At 47.3% G+C, this 24,966-nt stretch overlaps 1 protein-coding gene across 1 annotated transcript in view; it reads left to right on the top strand.

Annotated features, from left to right (window-relative positions):
* The window catches only part of dhrsx (dehydrogenase/reductase (SDR family) X-linked), a 292,526-nt gene that overhangs the window by 211,174 nt on the left and 56,386 nt on the right, over positions 1–24,966 (top strand). The window contains exon 6 of the mRNA XM_085998312.1: positions 12,724–12,931. Within this exon, the coding sequence (XP_085854438.1) occupies positions 12,724–12,931 (208 nt within the window). The remainder of the gene's footprint in view (positions 1–12,723; positions 12,932–24,966) is intronic.

Below are 24,966 nucleotides of genomic sequence, written 5' to 3'. Positions count from 1 at the left end.
CAAGTTATCCTTGTGTGAAATATTGTTATGCGTCACCTGAAGAAAAAAAGGCATTGAGGAGGTTTGGCACAACTAGGAGGAAGAACACATGCTAGAATAATGCAAGGTACTCTTAAAGGGGCAGGCACATGACAAATGATGTCACTGGCATGTTGAGGAGAGCTTAATTCATAAATTGAGAGTTACTTGCACCTATGTTGCATAAATTATTCTTTCCTCAAAGCTTCAGTTTCTGAAAAACCCAGGCTTGCCATCACCTTATCTCTACTTTCTGATTTATCCTATCTTCCCTCTATTTTTCCACTGTTGGTTGTTTCCTGAATTATTGGACCCTGCCCTTTACTTAAGTAAACAATCCACCAGGGCTGTGCTCAACAAATGATTCATTCCATTGAATAGCATGTTCTGAAGCATATAGCCTACTGTATACAAAAGCAAAATACTGTGGATGTTGGAAATCTGAAATAAAAACAGAAAATGCTGGAAATACTCAGCAGGTCAGGCAGCATCTGTGGAGAGAGAAACAGAGTTAACGTTTCAGCTTGATGACCTTTCATCAGAACTGGAAAAAGTTAGAGATGTAACAGGTTTTATGCAAGGACCGAGACAGGGAAAGGGGTGACGGGAGGAAAGAACAAAAGGGAAGGTCTGTGATCGGGTGGAAGGCAGGAGAGATTAAAAGACAACTGGGATGATGGAACGAGGCAAAAGGGGATGGTAAGGGGATAAGTTAAAAAAAATGGGGCTGGAGGAGGTGTAAATGACAACAGCAGAATCATTACCAACAGCTGCTACCTGGAAAAATGGGAGCAGTGTTTATGATCTGAAGTTGTTGAACTCAATACTTGCTTAAAACCGGTTAGATCTCTAACTTTTTCCAGTTCTGATGAAAGGTCATCGACCTGAAACGTTAACTCTGTTTCTCTCGCCACAGATGGCCTGTTGAGTATTTCCAGCATTTTCTGCTTTTAACCTACTGTACGAGCTACTTCCGTTAGCAGTAGGAAGTTATCAGGTCATTTTTTTGGATACATTAAATTTGCTAAAAATTATCCTCCGATACAATAAAAGACAATCTTATGATCCCCAGAGCATTGGATTCCATCAGATTTGCTGGAAAGAACTGTATGACTCAGAACATTTCTACCACCGTACAAATGAGAGAAATTACTGTTTCTGCTATACCTACATTGTTTACCAGAGTAGCCAACATCTAAAGGTTGTATAGAAGGATTTGTGAGTGTCAGCCTTGACTCAGTGATAGCAGTATCTCAAAAATGGAAAAGTGATTAAAAAAAAAAGAAAGTTACACAGGTTGTTTGAACCAACAATTTTTAAGTTTTGCTTTGAAGCATTCACTCTTTCCCCCCCCCCCCCCTTTCTCTCCTGAATGTCCATGGACACTGTAAGCTGTCTGTTACCTCACCAAGAGTTGCATACAGACCCCCAAACAGTAATGCTGAGGTTGGGGGTGGCATTAAATGGGAAATTAGAGACGTGTGCAATAAGGGCACAGCAGTTATCATGGATGACTTTAATCTACATATAGATTGGGCTAACCAAATTAGTAACAGTACTGTGGAAGAGGAATTCCTAGAGTGTATACAGGATAGTTTCCTGGACCAATATGTCGAGGAACCAACTAGAGATCAGGCCATCTTAGACTGGGTATTATGTAATGAGAAAGGATTAATTAACAATCTTGTTGTGCGGGGCCCCTTGGGGAGGAGCGATCATAATATGATAGAATTCTTCATTAAGATGGAGAGTGAAGTAGTTCATTCAGAGACTTGGGTACTGAATTTAAATAAAGGAAACTACGATGGTATGAGGTGCGAGTTGGCTAGGATGGATTGGGGAATCTTACTTAAAGGGTTGACGGTGAATAGGCAATGGCAAACATTTAAAGATCGCATGGATGAACTACAGAATTTGTTCATCCCTGTTTGGCATAAAAATAAAACAAAAAGGGTGACTCAACATTGGCTAACAAGGGAAATTAGGGATAGCATAAGATCCAAGGAGAGGACATATAAATTGGCTAGAAAAAGCAGCAAACCTGAGGATTGGGAGCAGTTTAGGATTCAGCAAAGGAGGACAAAGGGATTAATTAAGAGGGGGAAAATAGAGTATGAGAGTAAGCTTTCAGGGAACACAAAAACTGACTGTAAAAGCTTCTATAGATATGTGAAGAGAAAAAGATTGGTGAAGTCAAGCGTAGGTCCCTTGCAGTCAGAATCAGGGGAATTTATAATGGGGAACAAAGACATGGCAGACCAATTAAATACATACTTTGGTTCTGTGTTCACAAAGGAGGACACAAATAAAGTCCCAGAGATATCTTTAATTGGTGATAGTAAATTAATTAAAATTAAGTAAAGGGAAGGTCATGCCAGGTGAGCCCAGCCCCGTGATATGCTCCTCTTGCTCTATGTGGGAATTCAGGGACCCCGGTGCCCCTGATGACCACGTGTGCCAGAGATGCATCCATCTGCAGCTACTAGCAGACCGCATTGAGGCGCTGGAGCTGCGGCTGGATGGGTTGTTGAGCATTCACGATGCTGAGAGGTTCGTGGATAGCATGTTTAGTGAGTTGGTCACACCGTAGGGAAGGGCTGCATAGGAAGACAGGAAATGGGTGACCACCAGGCGGAGCAATAGAAGCAGGCAGGTAGTGCAGGAGACCCCTGTGACCATTCCCCTCTCAAACAAGTATACCGCTTTGGATACTGTTGAGGGGGATGACTCACCAGGGGAAGGCAGCAGCAGCCAACTTTCTGGCACTGGGGGTGCTCCTGCTGCCCAGGAAGGGGGGAAAAAGAGTGGGAGAGCAATAGTGGTAGGGGATTCTATAGTAAGGGGAACAGATAGGCGTTTCTGTGGCCGTAGACGTGAATCCAGGATGGTTTGTTGCCTCCCTGGTGCCAGGGTCAAGGATGTCACTGAGCGGCTGCAGGGCATTCTGGAGGGGGAGGGTGAACAGCCAGTGGTCGTGGTCCACATTGGTACCAACGACATAGGTAAAAAGAGGGATGAGGTCCTGCAGCAAGAATTTAGGGAGCTAGGTGAAGGATTAAAGAGCAGGACCTCAAAGGTTGTAATCTCTGGATTACTCCCGGTGCCACGTGCTAGTAAGTATAGGAATAGGAAGATAGAACAGATGAATGCGTGGCTAAAGGGATGGTGCAGGGGGGAGGGCTTTAGTTTCCTGGATCACTGGGTCTGCTTCTGGGAAAGGTGGGACTTGTACAAGTCGGACGGTTTACACCTGAACCAGAGGGGCACCAATATCCTTGCGGGGAGGTTTGCTAGCACTGCTGGGGAGGGTTTAAACTAACTTGGCAGGGGGTTGGGGTACAGAGTGGAGCTATAGTAGGGGGTGATTTACAGCCAAATACAGAGGGAAAAACAAGTCAGCTGGGAAGGCAGAGCAAATATGTGAAGGCAAAAGAGAATATGGCAGGGCTGGAAGGCATTTATTTTAATGCAAGGAGCCTTGCAAATAAGGTGGACGAACTGAAGTTGTTGTTGAACACATGGGAGTACGATATTGTTGCTATCACGGAGACATGGTTGAGGGAGGGTCAGGACTGGCAGCTCAGTATTCCGGGGTATAGAATCTTCAGGCGAGACAGAGGGGGGTGTAAAAGGGGAGGGGGTGTTGCAATATTAATTAAGGAGTCAATTACTGCTGTAAGGAGGGATGATATATTAGCGGGTTCCTCTAATGAGGCCATATGGGTAGAACTTAAAAACAAAAAGGGGGCAAGCACTTTGCTGGGAGTGTACTATAGGCCCCCAAACAGTCAGGGGGAGATAGAGGAATAGATATGTAGGCAAATCTCAGAAAAGTGCAAAAATAATAGGGTAATAATAGTGGGGGATTTCAACTTCCCCAATATAAATTGGGATAGTCAGAGTGTGAAAGGCTTAGAGGGTGCAGAATTCTTAAAGTGCATCCAGGAGAGCTTTTTGAGCCAATATGTAGAAAGTCCTACAAGAGAGGGGGCGGTACTGGACCTAATTCTGGGGAATGTAGCCGGGCAAGTGGTGGAAGTGTCAGTAGGAGAGCATTTTGGCGACAGTGACCATAATTCGGTGAGATTTAAGGTGGTCATGGAAAAGGACAAAGACGGCCCGGAAATAAGGGTTCTAAATTGGGGGAAGGCCGATTTTAATATGATAAGGCAGGATCTGGCCAAAGTGGACTGGGAGCAGCTGCTTATAGGAAAATCCACATCAAAACAGTGGGAGACTTTCAGAAGGGAAATAGAGAGAGTACAACGCCAACATGTTCCTGTAAAGGTCAACGGTGGGACCAACAAGCAAAGGGAACCTTGGATGACAAGGGATATACAAAAATGCATTAGAAATAAAAGGGGGGCTTTTGGCAGTTACAAAAGACTAAAGACGGAAGAAGCCCTAGAGGAGTATAAAAAGTGCAGGGGCATACTTAAAAAAGAAATTAGGAGGGCGAGGAGGGGCCATGAAATAACACTGGCGAACAAAATAAAGGAAAATCCTAAGATGTTTCATAAGTATATTAAGGGCAAGAGGATAACCAGGGAAAGGGTAGGGCCCATTAGGGACCAAAGTGGCAATCTGTGTGTAGAGCCAGAGGATGTAGGCGGGGTTTTAAATGAATTTTTTGCATCTGTGTTCACTATGGAGAAAGACGATGCAGACATAGAAATCGGGCAAGGGGACTGTGACATACTTGAACATATTAGCATCGAGAGGGAGGAGGTGCTAGCGGTTTTAGCAGGCCAAAAAGTGGATAAATCCCCAGGCCCGGACGAGATGTATCCCAGGCTGCTGTGGGAGGCAAAGGAGGAGATTGCAGGGGCTCTGACACAAATTTTCAGAACCTCTCTGACCACAGGGGATGTACCAGAGGACTGGAGAACAGCTAATGTAGTACCATTATTCAAGAAGGGTAGCAGGGATAAACCAGGGAATTACAGGCCAGTGAGTCTAACATCTGTGGTGGGGAAATTATTGGAAAAAATTCTGAGGGACAAAATTAGTCTCCACTTGGAGAGGCAAGGATTAATCGGGGATAGTCAGCATGGCTTTGTCAAGGGTAAATCATGTCTGACAAATCTGATTGAATTTTTCGAGGGGGTGACTACGGGGGTGGATGAGGGAAATGCTGTGGATGTGGTTTACATGGACTTCAGTAAAGCTTTTGACAAAGTCCCGCATAGGAGACTGGTCAAGAAGGTAAGAGCCCATGGGATCCAGGGTGCCTTGGCGCGTTGGATCCTAAACTGGCTGAGTGGCAGGAGGCAGAGGGTGATGGTCGAAGGTTGCTTTTGTGACTGGAAGCCTGTGTCCAGTGGGGTACCTCAGGGATCGGTGCTGGGTCCCTTGTTGTTTGTGATCTACATAAATGATTTGGATGAGAATGTAAAAGGTATGATCAGTAAGTTCGCAGATGACACAAAAATTGGTGGGGTGGTAAATTGCGAGGAGGAAAGCCTCAGGCTACAGGACGATATAAACGGGTTGGTCAGATGGGCGGAAAAGTGGCAAATGGAATTTAACCCTGAAAAGTGCGAGGTGATGCATTTTGGAAGGACAAATAAGGCAAGGGAATACACAATGAGTGGTAGGACCCTAGGAAGTACAGAGGGTCAGAGGGACCTTGGTGTACATGTACATAGATCCCTGAAGGCAGCGGAGCAGGTAGATAAGGTGGTTAAAAAGGCATATGGGATACTTGCCTTCATTAGCCGAGGCATAGAATATAAGAGCAGGGAGGTTATGATGGAGCTGTACAAAACGCTGGTGAGGCCACAGCTGGAGTACTGTGTGCAGTTCTGGTCGCCTCACTATAGGAAGGATGTGATTGCTTTGGAGAGGGTGCAGAGAAGATTCACCAGGATGTTACCTGGGATGGAGCGCCTCAGCTATGAAGAGAGGCTGGACAGGCTGGGGTTGTTTTCCTTGGAGCAGAGAAGGCTGAGGGGGGACCTGATTGAGGTGTACAAAATGATGAGGGGCATAGATAGGGTAGATAAAGAGGAACTTTTCCCCTTAGTGGGGGGGTCAGTAACAAGGGGGCATAGATTCAGGGTAAGGGGCAGGAGATTTAGAGGGGATTTGAGGAGGAACTTCTTCATCCAGAGGGTGGTTGGAATGTGGAATTCAATGCCTGAAAGGGTGGTAGAGGCAGGAACCCTCACAACATTCAAGAAGCATTTGGATGAGCACTTGAAATGCCATTGCATACAAGGCTATGGACCAAATGCTGGAAAATGGGATTAGACTGGACAGGGATGGATGGGCGGCGCAGACACGATGGGCCGAAGGGCCTCTTTCTGTGCTGTAAAACTCTATGACTCTATGAGATGTCGGGGAACATAGGGTCTAATGACAGGGAGGAACTGAATGAAATCAGTATTTGTAGGGAAATGGTGTTTGGGAAATTGACGGGATTGAAGGCCGATAAATCCCCAGGGCCTGATAATCTACATCCTAGGGTACTTAAGAAAGTGGTCCTAGAAATAGTAGATGCATTGCTGGTCATCTTCCAAAATTCTATATACTCTGGAACAGTTCCCATGGATTGGAGGGTGGCTAATGTAACCCCACTATTTAAAAAAGGTGGTACAGAGAAAAAACAGGGAATCATAGACCGGTAAGCTTGACATCGGCAGTGGGGAAAATGCTAGAGTCCATTATAAAAGATGTAATAGCAGAGCACTTGGAAAACAGTGACAGGATCGTACAAAGTCAACATGGATTTACAAAATGTAAATCATGCTTGACTAATCTACTGGAATTTTTTGAGGATGTAACTGGTAGAATAGATAAGGGAGAACCAGTGGATGTGGTGTATTTGGACTTTCAGGAGGTTTTCGATAAGGTCTCGCATAAGAGACTGGCGTGCAAAGTTAAAGCACATGGGATTGGGGGTAAGGTACTGACTTGGATAGAAAACTGGTTGGCAGACAGGAAGCAAAGAGTTGGAATAAACGGGTCTTTTTTCGAGTGGAAGGCAGTGACTAGTGGGGTACTGCAGCGATCGGTGCTAGGAGCCCAGTTATTCACAATATATATTAATGATCTAGATGAGAGAACTAGATGTAATATCTCCAAGTTTGCAGATGACACAAAGCTGGGTGGGCGTGTGTGCTGTGAGGAGGATGCAGAGCAGCACGGTGGCATAGTGGTTAGCACTGTTGCCTCACAGCACCAGAGACCCGGGTTCGAATCCGGCCTTGGGCAACTGTCTGTGTGGAGTTTGCACATTCTCCCTGTGTTTGCGTGGGTTTTCTCCGGGTGCTCCGGTTTCCTCCCACAGTCCAAAGATGTGCGGGTTAGGTTGATTGGCTATGATAAATTGACCCTTAGTGTTAGGGGGATTAAATAGGTGGGGTTACAGGGATAGGGTGGGATATGTGTCGGTGCAGGCTCGATGGGCCGAAATGGCCTCTATCTGCACTGTGGGGTTTCTGTGATTCTGTGATTCTGTGAAACTCCAGTACGATTTGGACAGGTTGGGCGATTGGGCAGATGCATGGCAGATGCAGTATAATGTGGATAAATGCGAGGTTATCCACTTTGGTGGCAAAAACAGGAAGGCAGATTATTATCTGAACGGCAATAGATTGGGAAAAGGGGAAGTGTAACGAGACCTGGGTGTCCTTGTGCACCAGTCGCTGAAGGTAAGCATGCAGGTGCAGCAGGCGGTTAAGAAGGCAAATGGTATGTTGGCCTTCATAGCGAGAGAATTCGAGTACAGGAGCAAGGATGTCTTGCTGCAGTTGTATAGGGCCTTGGTGAGACCACACCTTGAGTATTGTGTGCAGTTTTGGTCGCCTTATCTGAGGAAGGATGTTCTTGCCATGGAGGGAGTGCAGCGAAGATTCACCAGACTGATACCTGGGATGGCAGGAATGACTTATGAAGAGAGATTGGGTCGATTAGGCTTATATTCACTAGAGTTTAGACGAATGCGAGGGGATCTCATTCACAGTCTAAGGATAAGGGGTAAGGCATTTAGGACAGAGATGAGGAGGAATTTCTTCACCCAGAGAGTGGTGAACCTGTGGAATTTTCTACCACAGAAGACAGTTGAGGCCAATTTATTAAATATATTCAAGAAGGAGTTAGATATATTTCTTAAGGCTAAGGGGATCAAGGGATATGGGGAGAAAGCAGGGACAGGGTACTGAATTTGGGTGATCAGCCATGATTGCATTGAATGGCGGAGCAGGCTCGAGGGGCTGAATGGCCGACTCCTGCTCCTATCTTCTTTGTTTCATGTACGAGCTTAGATAGCGAGTGTTGCTATCCATAGCTGAGCCCAACCCTACCCTCTCCCTACCTTCATACCTGCAATGCTTTCCAGGGTTAGGGTTGGATAGAGTTAAATAGAGTCTATAGCACAGAAACAGGCTATTGGGCCCAACTGGTCTGTGCTGCGTTTCTGCTCCACACGAGCCTCTTCATCTCACCCTGACATCACAATCAGAGAAACCCCACAGTGCAGATAGAGGCCATTTCGGCCCATCGAGCCTGCACCGACATATATCCCACCCGATCCCCGTAACCCCTACACCAACACATATCCCACCCTATCCCCGTAACCCCACGTATTTAATCCCCCTAACACTAAGGGTCAATTTATCATAGCCAATCAACCTAACCCGCACATCATACCCTGATATTCCTTTCTCCCTCGTGCTTATCTAGCGTCCCCTTAAATGCATCTATGCTATTCGCCTCAACCACTCCCTGTGGTAGAGAGTTCCACATCCTCACCATGCTGGGTGAAGAAGTTTCTCCTGAATTCCTTATTGGATTGACGAAGGGTTTCAACCTGAAACGTTGACTCTGTTTTTCTCTCCACGGATGTTGCCTGGCCTGCTGAGTTTTTCCAGCATTTTCTGTCCTTATTGGATTTATTCATGACTTATCTTATGTTTATGGCCTCTAGTTTTGATCTCCCCCACAAGTGGAAATATCTTCTTTATGTCTAGCCTATCGAACCCCTTCATAATTTTAAAAGACCTCTATCAGGTCACCCCTCAGCCTTCTCTTTTCTCGTGAAGAGTCCCAGCCTGTTCAGTCTTTCCTGGTAAGTATATCCTCTCAGTTCTGGTATTGACTGGAATGGCTGATTTTTTTTTTTTGGCCCTTGCCAGCCTGGGGCACAAGGCCAACTGGATCTCTCAAATCGCAGGCCTAGCTAAGATCAACTAACTCAGCACAGACTTGCGATTGAATCCGGAACCTTCACAGTTCTGGTCTCCATATTACAATAAAGATATAGAGGCACTGGAGAAAGTGCAAAAAAGATTTACAAGGATGATACCAGAACTGAGAAGTTACCACTATCAGGAAAGACTGAACAGGCCAGGGTTCTTTTCTCTAGAAAAGAGAAGGCTGAGAGGTTACCTGATAGAGGTCTTTAAAATTATGAAGGGGTTTGATAGGGTAGATGTAGAGAATATGTTTCCACTAGTGGGGGAGTCCAAAACTAGAGGCCATAAACATAAGATAAACATAATAAATCCAATTAGGAATTCAAGAAATACTTCTTTACTCAGAGTGGTGAGAATGTGGAACTCGCTACCACATGGAGTGGTTGAGGCGAACAGCAAAGCTGCATTTAAGGGGCCGCTAGATAAGTACATGAAAGCAATAGAAGGATCTGTTGATAGGGTGAGATGAAGTAAAGTGGGAGGAGGCTCGTGTACAGCATTAACGCCGGCATGGACATGTTGGGCTGAATGGCCTGTTTCCGCTCTGTAAAATTGTTTGTAATTATTCATTTTAATATTTGTATATGTAACGGAATCATTTCTAGCTAATTGAACTGGCTAGCGAAAAGAACGGTAAGGAATGACAGGAGCGCTCAGCAGACACTTGATACGCAAGGCATACATACACACTTTGCAAGCCATTTAAACAACCAGGCTTGTTGAATACCCCAGCTGATTGCTAATTTATTATGGAACAGATTGCTCTATTTAATTCACCTCCATCCCATCAGTTTGAATGGCTAAATGTTCCTGACAGCAGCCAATATTGTACAAACTGTTAAAGCCACACACTTTCCAGGATTTATTTTTGGTGATACGTACAACTGTTCATGGAATGGCATTTATTTGTTGGTGAATTCTTTTTCTTTAAAATTTCAGTTTTGTGAGTTCTACGCGTTTTACAACTGGGAGACACTCCTCTCAACCATTGTATTGTAGTTGGAATGCGCTAAAGTTACACGGTGCCCCTGAGAAAAGCAATAGGGATATACAAGAATCCCAAGGTGGTAAAGTCGGACAATTTGCTCCCACCCCAAGCGCCAACCCCAGTTCCACTATTTCAAAGCATCAGGGCTTGAGAGATATGTGGAGAGAGAAGGAAGGCTTCTTCTACCAGTGTCACTCTTCAGCTGATCCAGATTGTTGGAAGGAGAAAGAAAGACTTGCATTTATATAGCGCCTTTCCCGACCACCGGACGTCTCAAAGCGCTTTACAGCCAATGAAGTACTTTTGGAGGGGGGGGGGGGTTCACTTGTAATGTGGGAAACGCAGCAGCCAATTTGCGCACAGCAAGGTCCCACAAACAGCAATGCGATAATGACCAGATAATCTTTTTTTGTTATGTTGGTTGAGGGAGATATTTTGGCCCGGACACTCCCCTGATCATCTTCGAATTAGTGCCATGGGATCTTTTACGTCCACCCGAGAGAGCAGACAGGGGCCTGGGTTTAACGTCTCATCCGAACGACGGCACCTCTGACACGGCAGCGCTCCCTCGGTTACTGCACTGGGAGTGTCAGCCTAGCTTTAATGTGCTCAAGACCCGAGAGTGGGACTTGAACCCACCACCTTCTGACTCAGAGGCGAGTGTGCTACCCACTGAGCCACAGCTGACACTACCCAGGTTACCCAGGTGATTCTCAGACCCTGTGAGGAAGCACTTGTCACCGCCTGCTCACCACCTTTCTTTGCTGGCCAGACGTGCGTTTCCCCGACTGAAACAACGCTTCTTTGCCTCTGTTTTGTGTTCCAGAAGTTGGATCAATCGTCTTTTGTTTTCTTTCAGCTCAGCTGGAGGCAGTATTGGCTTCAAGCAACCAGCTGACCAGTTTGGAGCTGGAAAGCCTAGGTTTGTTGAGCAATAAGAAGGAAAAGGAAGACTTGCATTTCTATACTGCCTTTCACGACCTCTGGACGTCCCAAACTGCTTTACAGCCAATGAAGTACTTTTCTGAAGCGTTGTAACGTAGGAAACGCAGCAAGAACCTGACACTAAACGTCTGTTTCTGATTTATCACATTTTAAAAATACAAGCCCATTTACAAACGGATCTATTTTGTGTTCACACATAGGAGAGTGAAGCCATGTCCAGCTCGCATGTGTTCCCGCAAGCTTGCTTTCAGTTCATGTGTGGGTGCGCAGAGCCATTTCATGTTCACCCACATGCGCACAAATCATTTTTGCATTATATAAGCACATGAAAAGAAAGTACAGAAAGACCCTCCCACCCATCGAGCCTACTCCTTTCCAGTAAATGGTATAACCTCATACGCAATTTGCCATCTTCTCTAACCATACTATCTCCTGGAAAAGACACAAGAAACTCCCCAAAAAAGCTGTCGTCAATTCAGGGAAAATTCCAGGAAATTCCTCTGACTCCCTAAAGCAATCCAGCCCAATAGGCCATGGCTGCTGATGACTCGTCACAATCACAAGTAACTAGCAAATTACCTTCGTAAGTGGAAATATCCAATTCTGTCCAGAACTCGCCAAGTACCTTCTTAAAGGACTGTGGTGACTCTATACTGACCGTATCTCAGCAGTTTGAACCAGAGTGGAATGACTCTCTGTGACAGGAAATACTTTTTGTATCTAACCTTGTAGCCTAGCCATGACCCCCCAAGTCCTATCCTTTTCAAACAACTTACCTAATTGGACTGTATCCAAAACTTTCTCATTTGAAAACTTCAATCATATAAGAATTAGGAGCAGGAGTAGGCCATATGGCCCCTCAAGCCTGCTCCGCCGTTCAATAAGATGATCTGGTCATTATCACATTGCTGTTTGTGGGAGCTTGCTGTACGCAAATTAGCTGCCGCGTTTCCTACATTGCAACAGTGACGACACTCCAAAGCGCTACATTGGCTCTGACGTGCTGTGGGACGTCTGGTGGTCGTGAAAGGCGCTATAGAAATGCAAGTCTGTCTTTTTTTTACCCTAACGCGCCAGAAAACACATGACTGCCCCAATGAACAGTTCCATTTTTCATTTGCACAGGATCGTGAAGACCTACGAAGGGACGAAAATGACGGGCAGGAAAAGAGCAGCTGGTCCATCAAGCCTGCCCCACACCCATGATGGCTGGAGCATCGCGACTAGACACTTCCTTACCCCCTCCCACCCCACCCCCTCCCCCTGCTCCCCCCACCAGCCATGCAATCTCCTGGGAGAGGCAAAAAGAAAACAGGAAAACACAGGGCCAATAAGGAAGAAAAAAATACTTTGGAAAATTCCTCTCCTACCCCCTCCGCTTGTGTATATATAGTTCAGAAATGTACAAGCGGACTGCTTTTGTGCATCATTTACAAGCGATCTCCATGCCGGAACCTACTTGCGTTCAGAGCCCTGCCCCCTGCTCCACCGCCCGTTTTTCCGCGACTGATCCGACTACGACATGCCCACGACTGTACGTTCGTCGCCTAAAAATGGTTCCGTTTTCACTTTCAGCGGCAGTGATGCTGGTGCCCCAGAGAAGCACTGCGGACGGGTTTGAAGAGCACTTTGGCGTGAACTACCTCGGGCACTTCACGCTGACCCATCTTCTCCTGGATATTCTGAGGCAGTCGGGGAGCCACGACCGCAACAGTCGAATTGTCACCGTTTCCTCAGCCACCCACTATATCGCAGAGCTAGACCTCAACGACTTGCAAAGCAGGTAAGACTATGAACCACGGGTGTCTGGCAGGCTCTCACGGACTCGTGTGTAAGCCTTTTTATTTTTAACTGAGAGCAGTGGGAACCTGAATTTAAACAAAATCACCAGAAATTGTGCCAAAAATAAATGTTTGCAACATTCAAAAAAAAAAGAAATGATGGCCAGAATACTCAATACCTCCTCAAAATATTTTTTCAATTCTGATGCTAGCTGCAAATTCACTCATGAGTTACCCGGTCTATCTTATTAGTGAAAGCACAAAATGTACTTCAGCGGGAGGTAGTGTATCCCTGGTCGTGTATTACATTTGTACAGCTAGCTTTGTCATTAAAGTTATTTTATTTGGAAAACTGCTCTGTGGATGATTCAACAGGTATCTTCTTAAAAACCTGATACCTCACAGTGGAGAATCATTTCCTCTCGTTGATATGCATAGGATTGCATTATTTAGAGCTAGGCCGCTCGGGGTGATGTCAAAAAACACTTCTTCACACAAAGGGTGGTGGAAATCTGGAACCCTCCCTCTCCCTCTCAAAAAGCTGTTCAGGCTGGGGGTCAATTGAAAATGTCAAAACTGAGATTGATCGATTTTTGTTAGGCTAGGGTGTTAAGGTTTATGGAAACAAGGCAGGTAGATTGGGGTTAAAATGCAGATCTGCCGTGAACAAATTGAATGGCTCATCTGTTGCTGAAACCCTCCTCTGTACCTTTGTTACTTGACTATTCCAACGCACTCCTGGCCGGCCTCCCACGTTCTACCATCCGTAAACTTGAGTTCATCCAAAACTCTGCTGCCCGTGTCCTAACTCGCGCCAAGTCCCGTTCAACCATCTACCCAGTTCTCGCTGACCTACATTGGCTCCCGGTTAAGCAGCGCCTCGATTTTAAAATTCTCATCCTTGTTTTCAAATCCCTCCATGGCCTCGCCCCTTCCTATCTCTCTAACCTCCTCCAGCCCCACAACCGTCCGAGATATCTGCGCTCCTCTAATTCTGGCCTCTTGAGTATCCCCGATTTTAATCGCTCCACCGTTGGCGGCCGTGCCTTCAGCTGCCGAGGCCCTAAGCTCTGGAATTCCCTCCCTAAACCTCTCTGCCTCGCTACCTCTCTTTCCTCCTTTAAGACTCACCTTAAAACCTACCTCTTTTATCTGCCATAATTTCTCCTTATCTGGCTCGGTGTCAAATTTTGTTTTATAACACTCCTATGAAGCGCCTTGGGACCTTTTTACTATCTTAAAGGTGCTATATGAATACAAGTTGTTGTTGTTTTTGGCTTGAGGAGCTGAATGGCTTCCTCCTGTTCCTAAATGCATTTGTGAAGATTTCCTACAGTCACTCTTTCTAGCTGAAGGACGTCTTCACGAGTTTGCTGGAAAGAGCAAACGGAGGGAACCCGTCAACAGATGCATTTACAAAATTGCTACACAGAGGAATTCTTAATGTGACTGCGGATGAGTTTTCACCAGCATGTTGTTTACCTGTTAGAGCTAGAACAGAACAGCTGTAAGGCAGACTGGGAGATGTTCAATGAATACAGATAAGTCAATGTTTTACGTTTGCACTCACAGCACAACGATGCCGTTTTTGTTGCGGTGCTGTGTGCATCCTGTCATTCGTGTCCAAATGGAGGATGACTTTGACCGCAAGAGTGGGAGACCAAACAGAGTGCACAAAAGATAAAAGGGTGCCATAATTTCCACCCCATCCTCTGCGCCACTTGCTTCTTTAATAGGACGGAAGCCAGCCCCCGTTACCTTACATTCAGGAGGTGGTAGCTCTCTTAGTGGTGGGTTTGTGAATGATGCCCCACAGCTTCTACTGTATTCATGTCACAGCACAAATAATCAGAGTGTCATTTGTGAGCTTTAGGGAACTGCAAAGGCTTGCAGAATAACAATACTGATTTATCACACCGTGAATATTTATACCGCAGTGTTGCAATTGTGCAAGTGAAATGAATCTCCTGAACCCGTGAAAATAAAATCGGAAGAACTTGCAGCAACAGGAAGAGAGCTTAAGGCCCAGCAACTCTGCTGCTTCTGAGCAACCTACCTAACCTTCTCACCACATCCCTCAAACCTTCCATCTAATTGCCTATTGCCCTTATTTAAACTGACCACGCCATTGGGCATTCCTGGTAACTTGTTCCCTAACTGTATTGTCTTTTGTGGGGGAAAAAAAGGTTCCATTTTTGATCCCTGGTCTCAATTTTCAAATTCTCATCCTTGGTTTTCAAATCGCTCCATGGCCTCACCCCTCCCTATCTCTGTAGCCTCCTCCAGCTTCGCAAGCCTTCGAGATCTCTGCGCTACTCCAATGCTGGCCTCTAGCGCATCCCTGATTTTAATCACTCCACCCTTGGCGGCCGTGCCTTCAATTGCCTAGGCCTTGAGCTCTGGAATTCCCTCCCTAAATCTCTCCGCCTCTCTCTCCTCCTTTAAGACACTCCTTAAAACCTACCTCTTTGTCCAAGCTATTGGTCATCTGTCCTAATATCTCCTTATGTGGCACAGTGTCAAATTTTGTTTGCTAATCGCTCCTGTGAAGGGTCTTGGGATGTTTTACTACATTAAAGGTGCTATATAAATGCAAGTTGTTGTTGTTGAACTTTATCTTGTGCCCCCCAGTACTTGAACCTTTTGATTATTCATATCAGCATAGTCAATTCCATTCCAAGTTAAGTAGGTCACTTCAAAGCCTGTTCTCCAAAGAAAATGAGCCCAACTTCATGTTAGTTTATAACAAAATCTTAATATAATGGCCCAGAAATTCGGGTCGGGGGCTTCCCACGGGTGCAAGCCTCCGACTTGCACTTACCTAGCGCGCCGGCCGTTGAGCTGTGGGCCCGCATGGGATTCCGATCCTGGGCCTGCTCCAACTGCCGGCGCGCAGTGTTTGCATATCCCAGGGGCGCAGTTAGTTCGAAGTGGGCCATGGAGAGCCAATGATAGCAGGGAATGCTTCATTCATAAGTTTGACAGGAAGAGCTGTCAAACCTATAAATACTATAAGCCCCAAAACATCACTAAAACTTCAAATAAATTTTTAAAAAACCATCACATTTTTAAAATAACTATAAATTACATGAAATAACTATTTTAAACAATAATTTAAATTAAAAAAAAAAACTAATTACATTTTCTAACAGGGCTAAAAATAAACTTACCTTTCTTTAAAGTATTTAAAAATAATAAAACTGGAAAAAATGTTTTAATTTTAATTAATTCACCACTGACCTTGTTAAAAGCAGGCCTTGCGCCTGCTTTTTAAAAGTGTAACTGCTGGAGACTTACCCTCCCGGAGGAACCTGCAAAAAAAACGTAAGTTTGATGCGCACGCGCTGCCTGTCCGGCGCATGCGTTCCACCTGTCAACCCCTTCTTTCAGGGGAACGGAAGTGCCGGTTTCCTGCGCATGCGCAGTGCCTGCACGAAACCAGCACTTTCGTTGGGCTGACGCGTGAGTACCCCATGCGTACTCACCCGTGGGGACCCGAATTTCTGGGCCAATATCTATCCTTGGTACATAGTTTTGTTAAAAAAAGCATCTATCTCGTTCATCTCATATGCCATTGCTTTCCCTGACAGTAAGTGCATGCATCTGAATTCTCTAATCTTAGCACAGTGAATGGTAAGTAGCAGGAGACAGCCATTAAATTACTTTAGATTATAATTTAAAAGAAAAATGGCTGCCTTAAGTTGTGTCTTACAAAGCTGTAAAACGTGCTTGGCATTCAGATTACTTGATAGACCCACAGGAACAAGGCTGTTCTGATTTAGGACTTGGTCTGCACCCCTCTTGTGTATTCCATCCCAGTAACACATGATTTAAGACAGCTGTTGTCATATTTGTTGGCAGGAGTTATGTTGCCAGCTTTAAATCAGAATGAGCTTCGTACCCATTAACCCTCCCAACCCCATTGATTCAAACATGCCAGTTTTTATTTTCATTCAGAAGCAAAATACTGCGGATGCTGGAAATCTGAAATAAAAGCAGAAAATGCTGGAAATACTCAGCAGGTCAGACAGCATCTGTGGAGAGAGAAACAGAGTTAATGGGCAGGATTTTCATTGGGCCGTGGAGGCGGGATTGGAGGCGTGTGGGGGGTTAAAATCCCGAAATCAGGGGTCCCAAACCTATCCCGCACCCAACCCGCCTCCATGCCAGTTTCAAAGGAGGCGGGTAGCCGCCCCACACTGGGACCCGCCTCCCCGAGGCGGGAAGGGGATTAGTGCCAATTAACTGCCTGTTAACAGGTAGTTAACAGGCAGTTTTTAGCCTAATCCCTATTTTTAATGTTGAAGTGTGGGATTCCCGATGGCTCCAAACCACGCTAAGTTAGAGGAGGCGGACCGTCGGGATGAAGGGCTTGGAGGGGTCGAGATGTCCGGTGTTCAGGTGAGTGATGGGTGCATGAGTGCAAAGGTAAGTGTGTTTGGTGTGTGTAAAGTGTTTAAAGAAGTTCTACTTACCTTTACAGCCTTCCTTCCTTCAGGTCTCGGGAGTCCCTCATCTCACCGGCACAGAAAGCAGAATGGCTGCGAGCTGTCAAAAATTGCAGCATTCAGCTTTCTGTTCTGGGGAGATCTCTAAATCAGCCTGAGAGGAAGGAATTAACCTGGAGTACAGATTGTCAGTGTTTGACAGCTTCAAACAGCTGTGAAACGCTGATATTTCATCTGTCAAAAGCTCTTGACAGATGAAATGTCAATCTGTGACGTCACCTGTTGCTGGGTGGCCCTTAATTGGCCTGCTGAGCCGGCTGGGCGGGCTCAACAAGGTCAATCAAGTCAAAATCACGTGGGTTGGCTAGAACTCAATGGAGGCGGGCCTACAACCCCGAAAGTTGTAGTCCCGCCTCCTACCCGACTCCTCAGTGAAAATCCAGCCCAATTTTTCAGGTCGATGACCTTTCGTTAGAACTGGCAATAGTTAAGAGATGTGACAGGTTTTAAGCAAGTACAGAGGCGGGGAGAGGGAGGAAAGAACAAATGGGAAGGTCTGTGATGGGATGGAAAGCAGGAGAGATTAAATGACAAAAGGGATGATGGTGCAAAGCAAAAGGAGATGGTAATGGGACAAGTAAAGAAACAAAAGATGGCTCTAGAGGTGTAAATGGCAACAGCAGAATCATTACCAACAGCTGCTGTCCGGAAAAATGGGAGCGGTGGTTATGATCTGAAATTGTTGAACTCAATGTTGAGTCCAGAAGGCTGTAAAGTGCCTAATCGAAAGATGAGGTGCTGTTCCTCGAGCTTCCGTTGAACGTCCTTAGAACAGTGTAGGAGGCCGAGGACAGAGAGGTCAGAGTGGCAGTGGGATGGAGAATTAAAATGACAAAATGGGTTAATTCATATTAGAAGCTAGGCTTGTGTTCAGCTTTAGATCTGATGTATTCCAAAGTGCAATTGATAAAATAAGCAAAACTAACATTAATGATTAAAATGCACTAATCCGTTGGAAGGTAAAATTCAGGCACATTGAAATTATTGGAACTGAAAATCAAGGGGTTTCTATAATGGGCAGCTGGTCTGCCACGCCAGTTTTACGTCAAGGTGGCAAGTTGAAAATCTACCTTAAGTATCAGCCGTGACTCAGTCAGCTCTCGTCTCTGAGTCAGAAGGTTGTGGGTTGAAGTTCCACTCCAGAGACTGGAGTACAAAAATCTAGGCTGACGCTCCAGTGCAGTACTGAGGGAGTGCTGCACTGTCGGAGGTGCCGTCTTTCAGATGCCCTCTCAGGTGGACATAAAAGATCCCATGGGTCTATTTTGAAGAGGAGCAGGGGCATTATCCCCGGTGTCCTGGCCAATATTTATCCCTCAATCAACATCACAAAAACAGATTATCTGGTCATGATCACATTGTTGTTTGTGGGAGCTTGCTGTGCGCAAATTGGCTGCCACGTTTCCTACATTACAACAGTGACTACACTTCAAAAGTACTTAATTGGCTGTAAAGTGCTTTGGGACGTTCTGAGGTCTTGAAAGACGCCATAGAAATGCAAGTCTTTCTTTCTTTACTATGATGAAGGATTTAAATACCCGGGTACACAAGTTAGAACTTGGGAAGTTAGAAGAAATAAGGGAAGTCACCCGAAGGGTAATAGAGTTGTACAATAATTTATCAGGGAAAGCCATTGATACAGACACTATAAATGTATTCAAGAGATAATCAAATTGGTTTCTGGAGATGGAAGACATTAAGGGATATGATGATCGAGCAGGGATAATTAATTAATTCGTTCCTGGGATCTGGGCATCGCTGGCAAGGCTGGCATTTATTGCCCATCCCTAATTGCCCTCGAGAAGGTGGTGGTAAACCACCTTCTTGAACTGCTGCAGTCCGTGTGAAGGTACACAGTGCTGACTTTGTCGTAGCGGTTTGGCACAACTGAGAGGCTTGCTAGGCCATTTCAGAGGGCAGTTAAGAGTCAACTATGTGAGGTGAATCTCTGAAAAGGGGTTTTTGCTCTTCCTAAAACTTCTCATGTACAAAGGACCCTCTCTAAGAGTGTATGTCCTGTGGTAAACCACTTTTATCGTTCACTATCGTTACACTATGGTTATCACTGTTTATATCGTTACACTATGGTTATCACTGTTTACACTGTTGTATCACTACACAAGGTCACCTCTTGTCACGCTGTTATACCTGGGCTGACCACAGCTGACTCCGCCCATGGCTCCGCCTGCTTGCCCAGGTATAAAGATGGTCGACTGGCTGGTATTCCTCCTTGTTGGACCCGATCACCCACGAGGGTGGGCTCTGTCATTTAGCCAATAAAAACCTATAGTTACTATCTTAACTCGTCGCTTTTCATTGGATGAATTGATAGGTATATCAATTTTATTGGCTAAATTTTGAAATGAGTGGACCGGAGCAGCCAAACGACCAGCCAAACGGCCAGCTACAACAGCCACAGCAGCCGGCCTGGCTGCGAGCCCTCCGACCGCCGTACTTGGATCTAAACCCACAGGCAGCGAACTCAGCCCTCGACTTCAAACACTGGCTGAGCTGTTTCGAATCCTACCTGGGAGAATTCGGCGTGCCTCCGGGATCCAAACTAAGAGTTCTGACCGCCCAAGTGAGCCCTAAAGTATTTGCATTCATCCAGGACCTTACTACATACGAGGACGCCCTCAATCTGCTGAAAGAGCAGTACCGGAGCCCGGTAAATTCTATGTATGCCAGACATCTCCTAAGATCCCGCTCGCAACAGCCAGGAGAGTCTGTAGATGAATTTTTACGGGCGCTACAAACACTCGGCAGGGACTGTGACTTTAAAGCTGTAACGGCGGCAGAAAATACTGAAGGGAATATCCGCGATGCCTTCGTGAAAGGCCTTCGGTCCGACTACTCACGGCAAAGACTGCTCGAATCAAAGGACCTCGACCTGAATACAACTGCAGCCCTCGCTCGCTCTCTGGAAGTGGCCCATCGGGACCTCGAGGCGTATTCCAGGTACTGTGCTGCGCGACCCTGGGACTCGGGCCCGACCCCGGCCGTAATACCCCTCGCACCGCCGCCTCTGGGACCTACCTCAGCGTCGGCGTCCCAGAACCGATCGGGACCGCCACCCCCGGTACCGGCTGCGACATCGGAGCCCCGCGATTGGGCCGCCGGCTGCTTCTTCTGTGGCCAGGCGAAACACCCGAGGACGCGCTGCCCTGCAAGAAATGCGACCTGCTCCGATTGCCACAAGAAAGGCCACTTCGTGAAGGCCTGCAGGGGGAGAGCCACAGACGCCAGCAGTGCCTCATGCGAGTTGTGGGGGCGGCCATCTTTCATCAAGGCCACAGATGCCAGTATCCCCTCGTGAGTGTCGTGGGGGCGGCCATCTTTGATCAAGGCCACCGACGCCAGCAGGGCCTCATGTGAGTTGTGGGGGCGGCCATCTTCTCCGCCATTTTATTCAACGTCGTGGGCGCCGCCATTTTGTCCACCACACTCGTCCGCCACCTTGTCTCCAGACCCGACCACCGCCTCACCCGCAGACTACAGCAGCTCGCTCAGCCATACACTAGCCTCCGTCACACTGGACCAAGCTCGCCCGCATCACCTGTCCAAATCCATGATGGACATCAAAGTAAACGGCCACGCCACGACCTGCCTGTTCGACAGCGGAAGCACGGAGAGTTTCATCCATCCAGACACGGTGAGCCACTACTCCCTCACTGTCCGGCCAACGCGCAACCGGATCACGATGGCGTCGAGGTCCCATTCTACAGACATCAGCGGCTACTGTGTTGTGACCCTGTCGGTTAGGGGCACGGAGTATAAAAATTTTAAACTCCTCGTCCTGCCCCAGCTCTGCGCTGCCGTCCTACTAGGGCTGGACTTCCAATCCCACCTTCAAAGTGTCACTTTGGCATACGGTGGACCCCTCCCCCCACTCACAGTCGACAACCAGCAGCCTTTAAACCGCCCACCGCGTACCACCTGCGGCCTATCCACCCTCAAGGTCCCGCCCCCCTCCCTGTTTGCTAACCTCACCCGCGACTGTAAACCCGTCGCCACCAAGAGCAGGCGGTACAGCGCCGGGGACAGAGCTTTTATTAGCTCTGAGGTGCAGCGTCTCCTGAAGGAGGGCATCATCGAGAGGAGCAACAGCCCCTGGCATGCCCAGGTCGGAGTCGTTAAGACCGGCAATAAAAACCGCCTGGTCATCGACTACAGCCAAACCATAAACCGGTACACCCAGCTGGACGCATACCCCCTTCCCCGCATATCTGATATGGTCAATCAGATTGCACAGTACCGGGTATTCTCCACCATCGACCTTAAGTCGGCCTATCACCAACTCCCTATCCGCCCTGAGGACCGCCAGTATACCGCCTTCGAGGCGAATGGCCGCCTCTACCACTTCCTTAGGGTTCCCTTCGGCATCACCAACGGGGTTTCGGTCTTCCAAAGGGAGATGGACCGGATGGTTGACCAGAACGGGCTGCAGGCCACGTTCCCTTATCTAGATAACGTCACCATCTGCGGCCGCGACCAGCAGGACCACGATGTTAATCTGGAGAAATTCCTCCGTACGGCCGAACGGCTGAACCTCACTTACAATAAGGAGAAATGTGTGTTTAACACCTCGCGTCTTGCCATCCTCGGCTGCGTAGTAGAGAACGGAGTCATCGGCCCCGACCCCGAAAGAATGCGCCCCCTCATGGAGCTTCCCCTCCCCCACTGTCCAAAGGCACTGAAGAGAACCCTGGGGCTCTTCGCTTACTATGCCCAATGGGTGCCGAATTATGCAGACAAAGCCAGACCCCTCATGAAGTCCACCTCCTTCCCCCTGACGGCAGAAGCGTGCGCAGCCTTCTCCCTCATAAAGGGAGACATTGCTAAGGCCACAATGCACGCGGTAGATGAGTCTATCCCTTTCCAAGTGGAGAGCGATGCATCCGACTTTGCCCTAGCTGCAACCCTTAACCAGGCAGGGAGACCTGTGGCCTTCTTCTCAAGGACCCTCCAGGGTCTGAGATCCGACACTCTTCGGTCGAGAAGGAGGCCCAGGCGATCGTGGAGGCAGTACGACGCTGGAGGCATTACCTGGCAGGCAAACGATTTACCCTCCTCACCGACCAGCGTTCGGTCGCTTTTATGTTTAATAACAAGCTGAGGGGCAAAATCAAGAACGACAAGATCTTGAGGTGGAGAATCGAGCTCTCCACCTACGATTATGATATCTTGTACCGGCCTGGTAAACTGAACGAACCCCCAGATGCTCTATCACGAAGTACATGCGCCAACGCGCAAATTGATAGACTGCAGACCCTCCACAACGACCTCTGCCACCCCGGGGTCACCAGACTTTACCACTTCATTAAGGCCCGCAACCTGCCGTACTCCATCGAGGAGGTCAGGACCATGACCAGGAACTGCCAAACCTGTGCCGAATGCAAACCGCATTTCTTTAGGCCGGACAGAGCAAGCCTGATCAAGGCCACCCGCCCCTTCGAGCGCTTGAGCATCGATTTTAAGGGGCCCCTCCCGTCCTCTGACCGTAATGTGTACTTCCTCAACATCATTGATGAGTACTCCCGTTTCCCCTTTGCCTTCCCCTGCCCAGACATGACCAGTACCACGGTCATCAAATGCCTGAACGACCTCTTCGCCTTGTTCGGGTTCCCGAACTATATACATAGCGACCGGGGCTCATCCTTCATGAGCGAGGAACTTCGCCAGTTCCTACTAGCGAGAGGCATTGCTGCAAGCAGGACCACCAGCTACAACCCCCGAAGGAATGGCCAGGTGGAAAGAGAGAACGCGACTGTCTGGAAGGCCGTTCTCTTAGCCTTAAAGTCTAAGGGCCTGCCAACCTCTCGCTGGCAGGAAGTCCTCCCGGCAGCGCTGCATTCCATCCGGTCACTGCTTTGCACGGCCATTAACGCCACCCCCCATGAACGAATGTTTGTTTTCCCCAGGAAGTCGACTACGGGAACCTCGCTACCAACATGGCTGACTTCTCCGGGGCCCGTCTTGCTGCGAAAGCACGTGAGGGCCCATAAAACAGACCCCCTGGTCGAGAGGGTGGACCTCCTGCACGCCAACCCCCAGTACGCCTATGTGGCATACCCAGACGGGCGGGAGGACACAGTCTCCTTACGAGACCTTGCACCCTCGGGCACCCCTGAGACACCACCGTTACCCCCCACCCCCCCCCCAAATCCAGCCCAGGTAGACGGCATGCCGGAACCCCACGAGCCTTCGCCGACCACACAGACACCAGCATTAACATCGGATACTGCATCACCGCCACCGCTGCTGCGCCGATCAGAAAGACTTACGAGGCCTCCGGACAGACTGACATACCCGAACTGGTAGTACACTTCACCCCGCCGGACTCAAATCTAAACAAGGGGTGAATGTGGTAAACCACTTTTATCGTTCACTATCGTTACACTATGGTTATCACTGTTTATATCGTTACACTATGGTTATCACTGTTTACACTGTTGTATCACTACACAAGGTCACCTCTTGTCACGCTGTTATACCTGGGCTGACCACAGCTGACTCCGCCCATGGCTCCGCCTGCTTGCCCAGGTATAAAGGTGGTCGACTGGCTGGTATTCCTCCTTGTTGGACCCGATCACCCACGAGGGTGGGCTCTGTTATTTAGCCAATAAAAACCTATAGTTACTATCTTAACTCGTCGCTTTTCATTGGATGAATTGATAGGTATATCATGTCCGTCTTCAGCAGTCAAACAGAATAGAAACATGTAGAGAGACTGAGTGGCTCTGTGGGTTAGACACTGCCTTCTTCAAACGAGAGCAAGAGGATGAATTACCTTCTGCTTACTAATAAGGGTCCTACATAAAATGAGTTCGGGCAGTCTCGATCCAGTCGTTCGTGAGCACACGTCCACATAAAACTCCCATAGCTTGGCACTAATATCGCTTAAGAGATGTCCAGTTGGCTGGTGCGGGAAATGCAAAAATGGCACAATGATGCAGTAGTGGAGGCTGGAACTGAGGCACGTTGCTGAGCAGAGTGGAAGGACTCTGCATCTGACTCTGCGATGCTTAGCCTAAAGCTACTTAAAGTTAAGATTGGTCGCCTGAAGTGAAAAGTGTTCCATTACACAGCACTGATCTTTATGAGTATGAAATTCTACCCCAGGGAGAATTTTTGCACAGTTTCTGCCTTCATAAGGAAAGCTAATAAGCGATACATCAAATTGTACACCAAATAGTGCTTTAGTGGAAGACTGCTGTAGTTATTTTGACAATTGTCTTTGCCCAGGAATAGCATGCCAAACAGAAGCAAACCAATGATTAGTGGCGAAGGTTGATGAGCATGAACACTGATTTGCAGGAGAAATCTGTGACTAATAGGACCCGATGGGAACTGAAGGAAGTCACTGATTAAATAAATGCTGTCTAACTTAATACCAATTATCTACATTGATGATCCCCACACCCGACAGCATGTATACTCCAAGTAAGTCTAGCCAGAAAGTTCGGGAGAAACCTGGAGCAATTGGTACAGTGATAAAATAAAGATAGCAAGAGTCTGGCTGACAGATG

Source organism: Somniosus microcephalus, chromosome 10 (assembly GCF_052327205.1).
Source record: "Somniosus microcephalus isolate GS21.2 chromosome 10, FLI_Smic_1.0, whole genome shotgun sequence".
In the NCBI taxonomy this organism is placed as follows: Eukaryota; Metazoa; Chordata; class Chondrichthyes; order Squaliformes; family Somniosidae; genus Somniosus; species Somniosus microcephalus.
Note: the sequence above shows the minus strand (reverse complement) of the source record. Positions and strands in the feature narration are given on the sequence as shown.